At 32.1% G+C, this 10,116-nt stretch overlaps 3 protein-coding genes across 7 annotated transcripts; 1 reads left to right on the top strand and 2 right to left on the bottom strand.

The window, feature by feature from the left end:
* Positions 1-1,179: 1,179 nt before the first annotated feature.
* On the bottom strand, positions 1,180-4,763 carry LOC105214092 (uncharacterized). Of its 3 annotated transcripts, none has more exons than XM_054225285.1 (6): positions 4,654-4,763; positions 4,453-4,549; positions 3,892-4,370; positions 3,237-3,795; positions 1,859-3,175; positions 1,180-1,779 (listed from the first exon to the last, which is right to left on the bottom strand). In XM_054225285.1, exons 2-6 carry the CDS (start codon positions 4,502-4,504, stop codon positions 1,457-1,459), a joined length of 2,730 nt encoding a protein of 909 aa, XP_054081260.1. In that variant the 5' UTR covers positions 4,505-4,549; positions 4,654-4,763; the 3' UTR covers positions 1,180-1,456. The 3 variants fall into 3 exon arrangements, with proteins under 3 accessions (XP_054081260.1, XP_028897365.1, XP_011185596.1); XM_029041532.2 differs by having other exon boundaries at positions 1,180-1,782; positions 4,662-4,760; XM_011187294.3 differs by having other exon boundaries at positions 1,180-1,782; positions 4,654-4,718.
* Positions 4,764-5,114: 351 nt separating this feature from the next.
* LOC105214094 (KH domain-containing, RNA-binding, signal transduction-associated protein 3) lies at positions 5,115-6,891 on the bottom strand. Of its 3 annotated transcripts, none has more exons than XM_011187298.3 (7): positions 6,752-6,891; positions 6,512-6,684; positions 6,322-6,443; positions 5,914-6,257; positions 5,763-5,849; positions 5,549-5,607; positions 5,115-5,357 (listed from the first exon to the last, which is right to left on the bottom strand). In XM_011187298.3, the coding sequence occupies exons 2-7, from the start codon at positions 6,669-6,671 to the stop codon at positions 5,347-5,349; spliced, it is 783 nt and encodes a 260-aa protein (XP_011185600.1). In that variant the 5' UTR covers positions 6,672-6,684; positions 6,752-6,891; the 3' UTR covers positions 5,115-5,346. The 3 variants fall into 3 exon arrangements, with proteins under 3 accessions (XP_011185600.1, XP_011185598.1, XP_011185599.1); XM_011187296.3 differs by having other exon boundaries at positions 5,115-5,334; XM_011187297.3 differs by having other exon boundaries at positions 5,115-5,319.
* Positions 6,892-7,036: 145 nt separating this feature from the next.
* Positions 7,037-9,073, top strand: Khdrbs2_1 (KH domain-containing, RNA-binding, signal transduction-associated protein 2). The gene is made up of 6 exons (XM_011187300.3): positions 7,037-7,310; positions 7,391-7,512; positions 7,573-7,916; positions 7,977-8,066; positions 8,311-8,390; positions 8,642-9,073. The coding sequence occupies exons 1-6, from the start codon at positions 7,151-7,153 to the stop codon at positions 8,782-8,784; spliced, it is 939 nt and encodes a 312-aa protein (XP_011185602.1). The 5' UTR covers positions 7,037-7,150; the 3' UTR covers positions 8,785-9,073.
* Positions 9,074-10,116: the final 1,043 nt, after the last annotated feature.

Below are 10,116 nucleotides of genomic sequence, written 5' to 3'. Positions count from 1 at the left end.
AGAGTTATATATACCAAAGTGATCAGGGTAGATTTGAAATCTGGATGTCTGTCCGTCCGCCGTCTGTGCAAGCTGTAACTTGAGTAAAAATAAAGATATCTTGACGAAACTTGGCACAAATATTCCTTGGGGCCGTGAGAGGGTTGCTTTCGAAAATGGAAATCGGTCCACTGCCACGCCCATAAAATGGCGAAAACCGTAGTGTCATAACTAAACTATAAATAAAGTTATTAAAGTAAAATTTGGTACAAAGGATCGCATTAGGGAGGGGCCCATTTGGATGTAATTTTTTTGGAGAAGGGGCTTGGGCACGCCCACAAATAGGTTTTTTCTGTATATCTCGCAAACCAATTAAGCTACACAAACCAAATTTTCTGCAGTCGTTTCCCTTACGTACGCCATCATACACCACGTAAATAGTGGAAATCGGATAATAACCACGCCCACCTCCCATACAAAGTTTATGTTCAAAATTACTAAAAGTGCATTAAGTCACTAACAAATAACATCAGAAACCTCAAATTTTGCAGAAGAAATTGCAGTAGGAAGTTGTACTCAGATTTTTTACATAATGGAAAATGGGCTTGGTGTCGCCCACTTATGGGTCAAAAACCATATCTCAGGAACTACTCGACCGATTTCAATGAAATTCGGTATATAGCATTTTCTTGACACCCTGATGACACGTGTGGAAAATGGTGAAATCGGTTCACAACCATAAAACTCAATTTTGAATTCCATCTCATACCTTCACTTTATAATATATACACAACGAACCAATGAAGATAGTGTAATAAAACTTTATACAACTACTGTATGTGACCAGTATCAGATCATAAGTTGTGAATAAAATTTAGAAATCGGACTATAACTTTTCGACTATTTGCAGCAAACGCGATAAAGAAGAATTGCTGAATGGGTAAGTTAAAACGGAACATTTTGTTTTTTATAACAAGTTTTTACTGTTTCATACCGCAACTCCTCTGTGATAAGATAAATATGAAGGACACCATTTTTCAAAATCAATATTAAGCTTTGGGAGATACAAATAAAATTATATCTGTCTCTAAAACAAAAGCTGGCGGCGGCTATACAAAGTTTTTGTATTACAAACCATTGGTTACAGATAAAGTTATTAGTAACTGCAAAAATAATTTTGGTGCTATCAAAACTAGTACATACATTTCCCAAATACATTTTTTATTATTTCTTATTTAAAAAAAAAACTTTCTCTTATGTATGTATGAAATACAATTTCTTCAATCTTTAACATAATGTTAAATATAAAACAATGCCAATAAATTATATATTCATATAATTGAAGAGATTATTTGGAGATAAAAACACAAAATTTTCTACTCTTGTGTGAATATTTTCGAAATTTTGTTTATCATGTTCAGTCAATCACTTCTGATCAAATCCCGAAACTACACCTTATCATAGTGTTTTTCTCTTACTACAACTCAAGCTCAGTCTTTATATTAGACACATTGATATCTGATTTATCACAGTTTGTCTCAATGAGAACTCTTTTCGGCGCCGGCTCTGATGTTGGACTTTCTGACAACTTGCTTTTTCGCGTCAGAGTTAATGGATTTTTTTTTGAATCATCCAACAACACTTTTAAACCTTGATCCGACTCCACTCCAACGTATGTTCGATGCTCTTGTTTAATATCATAAACAGCTGATGGAATATTTGTTGTTTTAGAAACAAGCTTTGACGGACTCTCTATAAATTCAATGTTTGACGGCAGACTTTTCTCAGGCACCGTCATTACTGCTGCAAATAGTTATTTATTAATAAGGAAGATCAATTATGCATGTTTTTAATAAAATTTTTGATTCTTTTTTCTTACCTGATGTCGTTTCAGATGATGTTGTCGTTTTTAATTTTCTTTTACGACCAACTTGTTGCGATTTTCGTCGTGACTTTTTATGTTCCTGCAGAGTCCTAGAATTAAGTTCCGAATTATCCAAATGTTCAGATGCACACTCTTTCTTCACACAAGTTACATCGACCGTCGACTTATCTGCTGCAATTTTACTTGCACTTCTGACATTATCTTCTATGAAATCTGCAGGATTCATTTCTGTTAATGTTACGGGCGGGGCGCTAATTTGAATTAGTCCCTCAAATCGAGTTGGTTGCAGACGACTTATAAGGGCTGTGTGATAGAGTAATGCACGCATACGTTTACGAAACTTCTGTGCCGCTATATTTTTCTCAATTTCATTTGGTTTACGCTCCTCAGATTTACATCCTTCTAATTGTAGCTGAGCCGATTGCACACATAGCGCTCGGAAAGCTATTGCTGTTGACCAACTTGGTGGAAATGCATAGTTGAATGGCTTAGAGGAAGCTTCGTTGGTTATTTGGTCATTGGGATGTAGGTAAAATGCACAACGGCGCTCAATATGAGGTAATAAGGAAGTGTCCGAAATATATGACCGCGCCAAATCGGGCTTAAAATCAAGCGATGTTGCCACAAAACGTATTAACTCATTTGGTGGTCTAGTACATGTATCAGAGCCCAGACGGAAATTATAAGCATATTTAAAAAAGTGATAGAGCTTTTGTTCAACAGTTCGTAAACGTTCAACGTATGGTATTTTTCGAATCTTTTTTCCCATATTTATTACCGATTGTACCTCGCATTTTGGTGGTTCATTAGTTTTAAGTGCTTTGTCAAACTTATCAACTTTATCTTTAATTTTTTTACACTTTCTATTTGTTGGTACGAGCACAGTGTCGGGGTTTTCACGCAATTCTGCTACTTTTTCCACCCAATTTTGTGTTGTAATGACACTATTCTTCATTGTGCATGTCTTTTTTCGTGGTATGTCGTCAAGAGTTGCCTCGGGATTTTTCACAAAAAACTTTTGTATAGTAAGGAAACGTGTACGACAGCTAATACGATTATGGTTGCCGAGAGTTTCAGCACAACGTAACCAAGCCGATGTACCGTGCTCGGCTATAAATTCCATAAGTTTTTTATCATCCTCTACAGACCAGGGCGTTAGCTTATGACGAGTTTGTAATGTGTTTCTGTAACGCATACGAAGCTGCGTTATAGAGCGATTTGGAAAAAGTGTACGTGGAAATAATGCGAATTTTTCACCATATTCTTCAACCGCTGCCAACAATATGAGATCTTCTTCAGGTGAGAATGGTTCTGAAAGCCACAAAATGCTAATTAGAAATTTTACGACAGCAAAATAAATAACGTATTTTACCATGGCTAATCTTTGGGTCCAAATAGTAAATGTAACGTTGATGTAATGATTTTTTCGGTTTGTGAGGAAAATAAGACGCTACGGCATTCCAATCGATTACTCCGTTAATGGATTTTTTCTCAATTAATTTAAGTAGCTTAATATCATCACGTTTATCCCAACGACCCCAACGTTGTGTGTCCATATAACAAACAACCGTCTGGTATTGTATAAAGCATTGATAATCAGAACGTTTCGAAACTGATTTTGCTATGTTATCCCAATTTTGATAATTATTAGTTTGTGCTGCACATAAGAGACGTTTATTTTCTTCTTCAGACCATGCGCAACGCTTAAGCGAGGGGTGCAAGTACACCAGCCACATAGTTTTACAACTACTAGGTGAATGTCGATAGTTTAAGTTATGTGCAGACACTTGCTCCCAATCAACCTGGAATTTATCATCCACTTCTGTTAAAAGGTTTGCCAGTTTGTCCGTATGAACTTTTATATCTAGTGTCAGCTTTTTCGACTTATTACTTTTGTCTCGATTTTGGTAATCTGCTAAGTAGTCAACCACCTGTAAATAGTGCAATACAATCAAAAAAGTGCCATTGTAATTTGGTGGCCGAGTATAAAACTGTTAGATCTAAGCTCTTGAAGGTTTATGACTTACCTGTTCTTTTACAGCTTGAACCAAAGCTTTTTTATCCAGTAATGACCAAACATGGCGACTGCATAGCTCAAAGTCCATTGGAAACATTTCGTCCTCCATATTCTTGCGATATTCGTAATCCTGATTGTTTGGACAGTTGCGACATTTGAGATCTTTAAAAAACATATTTCCTTTAAAAAAGAATGTGCCGCCTTTAAGGTAAGCACCTCGCATTCCAAATCCGCGTTGTTTTTTTCCTAAATTCATTTTCAGGCGCTGCTCGTTTGAAAAGTATCGTTGTTGAACAGATTGTAATAAAACTTGTAAACGTTTTCGCACTTCTTGCAGACGTTGTTGCATTTCCTGGTTAAGTATTAATGCATTTTCACAATTAACTTGACTGTGGACACTCAATATGTTTGTTATCTCGCCCATGTAAATGGCACTGAATGCTGCATAGTCGGAGCTGCATTCATACTCGATTTCAGAATCCGACCAATCTATGTACATATATTCAAGTAATATTAGACATGTGTATGAAAATATAGTCAGAATTGCAATATTTATTTGTTGTATATTTACCTTCAACGCCATCATCTTCGGAAGAGGAGTTATCAGAATTAATGGACAACATAGCTGTCTATTTCGCCTGTTTATAATTATAAACAAAAAAGGATTTCTGAAATAGAGCAAAAAAATATAGCTGTGTTTATTCACATCAATTACAATCGATAATTTTTTGTTATCGAAAGCAATTCACAACAGTAATAGATTTTTTCATACCTACTTACACATAACTAATTCGTCCCCGAATTCGGAATAAATATATCATATCTGCTGAAGAACTTCAACTATAGCCAATATATATAATATATATTTTAAGTATATATTATAAGTTTAAGTATATTATATTAAATAAATGTAACACAGCAATATGTTCAAATGAAGTTTATTTAAAATTTCTGCAACAAAATCGCATGATTATTAATACTTACAAATATTAATATTAATTGTAAAATAAATCAAATTAAACACTTCAGTTTTTTTAATTATAATTATGCGAATTTATGTTATTTTAATGTAATAATTGATTATTTTATTTTTTTTTTCTGTGATTAAATAACTTTTTTAATCTCTCTCGATTTACATTGTTTATATTAATAAACCGTTACCATGTTCTGTTAGAAAGTTAACTTCAAATTGAATATATTATGCTCTTTTTTGTTTTTGCAAGTTATTTTCGAATATATGCTCGTATTATATAATTATATGTTATGGTTATGAAATTGGAGTTTTGCAACACATTTTATAAACATTATATTATTAAGACACTTCATTTATATTTCTTAATTATTCCAAATGATGGTGGTTTATATGATTTAATAGATGTGTCGCGTGTACGTTTTAATTCAGTTCCATATATGGTGGTGGGTGGACGTTTATAAGGTGCTGTTGATGGGATAACTTTAAATTATTTTATATTTTGCCTGTTTACAAATATCAATACTTTTATTATTGTTATAATGTTTTTATAGGTTTTCAGTTATAGCACTTAGATTATAAGTAATACAAATAGTTATTAACTTTATAGATAATGTAATAAATTAGTAGTGGTCATGGTGAAATAATAAAATTTTAATAACAAAATTTTTAAATTCGTTTATAAAAGTGTACTTACCCCTAACATACCCATAACTATGTACTTTTGCTTCGTAAACTTCCTCATCCGATTCATTTCTGTGAATTAGTTTTTTATTGTATCAAGTAGTAAAAACAAAATCAAAAAGTTAAAAGATAATTTTTCAAATATAAATACACCCTTAGCGGCATACTAGTTTTTTATGTTTTTTATATTTTTTTAACTTTGTTCAAATTTAACATATAATACTTACTGGTACATTCCCTGTTGCTCCTGGCGTGCAATATTCATAAATTTAGATGAACTGGGACCAGTCATCATCTTTTTATCGAGGATAGACCTGGAATCAGTTACAATATTTGGTGAAATTCATAAATACAATTATCGACAATTTTTAATATTACTTCGAATACTGTTTTGCGGACTTAGGATCTATTTCCATTAATTCTAATAGTTGCTCGTGTGAAACATCATCGTTTTTATCTGGGACAAGGTACTTTCGGATCTCTGCTAAAGCGTATGCAATACGGGCATAACATTCCGCTGGTGGCGCTATTGTACTAATTTCAACATATAAACTTCGGTTCAAATGGGCAAAACGTGGATCTCCTGATTCACGCATTTCTTCCTCCTTGGTACGATCTCTTATTGAATTCCTTCCTTTGATTACAATTTTACACTGAGTTTCTTCTTGTAATCGTCTCAAGGAATTTCCTTTAGGCCCAAGAATTTTTCCAGTGAAATTGAACTACGAGATTGAAAAAACAAAATATATTATTAGTCGTCGGTGGTATATGGAATGAAATATTTGCCTTTGGAAATTGCTTCACAGGAACGAATACTTTCTGTGTGACTTTAATGGGTTTTTGTTGGTATACATCTGCATAATATTCTCTTCCTGGTATACGTCCTGTAGAGTAAACTCTTTCAAATGCTAAAATATTCAGGAAATATTAATGCATTTTTAATATTTATATGTCAATACAGTTTCAATGAAATCACCTTCATCAATTAATAAAGCACACAATGGAAATTCGGCACCCAGACGTTCACGTTCCTCATCCAAGTCAGCAAGAAATTTGTGGGCATAGTTATTTATACGGGGTGTTTCGTTTTCTTCTTCTTTTTGAGCATTATTGGTTTCATGTACATGATCGGCCATTTCTTTGTATTATCTGCAAAATATTTTAAAATTAAGTTTTTCAATAAGGAATAAAAACCAGAGAAAAAATGGCTACGCACCTTAGAAAGGATATTTATGGAAATGTAGTGTAACCAAACTGACACAATATTACCAAGATGCCAGATTTCTTATAACTTGGGTATGGTAATTAATTAGGATTAGACCATAGCAAACAATATTTAGTTCTTTCTTAGTACAATATTAAATTTATCATATAAAACTGCAATATATAAATTGATTTAAAGAAATTCAAGTTCTGAAGAATTATTCGTTATGATGCCATATTTTTGGTTTCTAAATTGTCAGCACTTTTGACTTGATTTTGGAACGTATCCGCCATTTTAGTTCCAATAATTTAGTTTTGACAGTTTTTTCTATCACAGCAAAGTTTTAAATGCATTTTGTATTTTAGTAAACAACTGGAGAATTTAAATAGTTTTAATAGTTTTCTTAAAAAAATGTCGGAACATTCAGATGAAGTCAATCCAATTTCAAAGGAAGGTGAAATTGATGGTCCAAGGATAAATCATTTTGCCCAAAAATTTTTGGATGAATTAAATGAGGAACGTGAAAGGCTGAGCAATGAATTTCCATTATGTGCGCTGCTTATAGAAGAAGGTTAGTTGTATTGCAATGCATTATTTTTCAGATTTAAAAATATGTTCGGAAAATTAAATTTATCTAAATCGTTCGGATAGCTATTGAAAGAGTGTGCACTACTGGGCGAATTCCTGGTCGCGAATATTACGCTGATGTTTACAAACAGAAACCCATCAAACTCGCTCAGAAAGTATTTGTACCAATAAAACAATACCCCAAGGTAGAGTTAAAAAAGTTCACACATATCTATGACATTTATATACATTGATTTATGTGGTAGTTCAACTTTACTGGAAAAATATTAGGCCCTAAAGGCAATTCACTTCGTCGGTTGCAAGAAGAAACCCAGTGCCGCATTGTCATCAAAGGACGGAATTCTATACGTGATCGTGCTAAGGAGGAAGAAATGCGTACTTCTGGGGATCCACGACACTCTCATTTAAATAAAGATTTATTTGTTGAAATTAGCACCGTCGCAACACCTGCAGAAGCCTACGCTCGTGTGGCATATGCACTGGCTGAAATACGAAAATATCTAGTTCCTGATAAGAATGACGACGTTGCACAAGAGCAACTTCGTGAACTAATGGAAATTGATCCCAAAACCGCAAAGCAATTTTCGAAGTAACAAAACTTATCTATATAATCTGTTATATATGTATATTAAATATTGGTTAATTGCAGATCTATATTTGAGAACAAAATAGTAACCACTGGTCCATCCAAGTATTTGAATTTTGTAAAGCAATATGCATACCAAATTGATACATCCAAGTAAGTATAATCAATTTTTTATAAATATATTGGTCATTACAGTTGAACTTCCCTAACTTGAATCACCATATTCCACAAAAAACTTCCAGTTAGAGAGACTTCCGAGTTACGGAAAGTAATTTGTATGAAATTTGACTTCTATTGCCAATTCAAGAGTTCGAATTATGGAGTATTTCGAGTTATGGAAGTTCAACTGCATTTTTTTCTAAAAATATTTAAATTTATATTTGCAATACTTTCACAGAGAAGAAGAGTCGGAAGAGGAGATTTATGAAACTCGCATTCCTAGGCACACAGTTGTACCGGCTTATGAATATACACGAGGTAAGATCACATTTTGACTAGCTTATTTATTTTTATTGTAATTACGGGGGAACTATAAGTGTAAAATAATTACATTGTATAGCTTCTGCAATAGTTTTCATAATCATAAAAGACTAAATAGAAAATAATTATAATAAAAAAAAAACTAATATAACTCACTTTATCAATTTAATATATGAATGTTAAAATTCTATAAATTTAAAAATACATAACTCAAATAAAAATTAATTAATGAACAATGAATATTTTAGCAAAATTTGTTCCAACATCTTTGCCCTATAAACGTCCACCAACCGCCTCTATATACGGAACTCAAATGAAACGTTTCCGCGAAGCTCCAGTTAGGCCAGCAATAAGACCAGTTGCACATGGAGTATTAAAGAGATATAAATAAATAACATTAAAAAAATTTTAATTGAAATAAATATTCAGCATAATATATAATATTTAACTTATCATATGCCATCAGTTTCGTAATAACATATAAAATAAAATATATGGCAAAACAGAAAGTAAGAGTATTATAGATATGGGTGCAGATGATATTCAATATTTCATGTGTGAAAATAAATAATATATTTACATAAACATATATAACATGTACAGACATTATTGTTCAGGTGTATAACAATAATAAATAAAATTTTGTCCAATAAAATAAAAAGTTAATTCTTTTATCACAACGGTTGAAAAAACAATAACTTAAAGTAATATTAAAATTACTTCATACACTAAAACTATGAAAACAAAAAAGCTGAAGGCCATTATGAGTCAATGTCAATGTATGTATATTTTCTAGAAATCTGTTCATTTTAAGCTTTTATTTTTTGTTTAAATATCACAGTTTTTAAGCTGTATTAAAAAGTTCTGATTCATTATTAGTTCTATTGATTTATTAAATAATCCTTATAAATAGACATTAACATATTTTTGATCATTCTATTTTAATGCATTTTTCCTCACTCGAACTATAAACAATTTAACTATTATTTTTATTATTTTAAATAAAAATAATTTCCAGTAGTATAATTTAACAAATAAATGATCTGAAATATTAAAATATGTTTTATTTAACTGATCTGATTATTAGGAAGCAGTACTTTAATAACCAAGTACATGTAATAGATATAAATTAAAAAAAAGTAATTTAAATGATACTTTAGATTTCGAAATATTGATTTTTTATACCCTGAACAGGGTATACGAGGGCTGCTATGTATATTTCTGGCCTAATAATGAAAATAGGAATATTTATAAACGAAAATGGTTTTATTGGTTTTCAAAATATTCTCCATCAAGATTTATACACTTTTGCATGCGCTCAAACCAATTTTCGAAGCACTTTTTTTTAGCCTTTTTTGAGCGATTGTCAAATTGTGCGGGATCCAACGAGAACAAACCTTTTTTACGGCCAGGTGTTCATGCAATATCGAATGTATGCTGGTGGGAGAAATGCATAGCATGCCTCTATCTAAAGGTATGTTACATGACGGAGCGTCGGCCACGATTGAATTCGTTGTACCAGTTTTTCACAGTGCTATAGGATGGTGCTTCATAGCCATACAAAGATTTTAGTTCATCGATGCACTCTTGTCGCGATAATCCACGTCGAAAGTTGTGAAAAATGATCGTACGAAAATGTTCACGAGTTAATTCCATTTTTTGGCCGAGATGAATTTTTTAATTCCCTGTAAATAAAACAATTCACGATTAAATGACAAAACGT

This window comes from Zeugodacus cucurbitae, chromosome 2 (genome assembly GCF_028554725.1).
Source record: "Zeugodacus cucurbitae isolate PBARC_wt_2022May chromosome 2, idZeuCucr1.2, whole genome shotgun sequence".
In the NCBI taxonomy this organism is placed as follows: Eukaryota; Metazoa; Arthropoda; class Insecta; order Diptera; family Tephritidae; genus Zeugodacus; species Zeugodacus cucurbitae.
The sequence above is the reverse complement of the archived record's forward strand: the minus strand, read 5'-3'. Positions and strand labels throughout refer to the sequence as shown.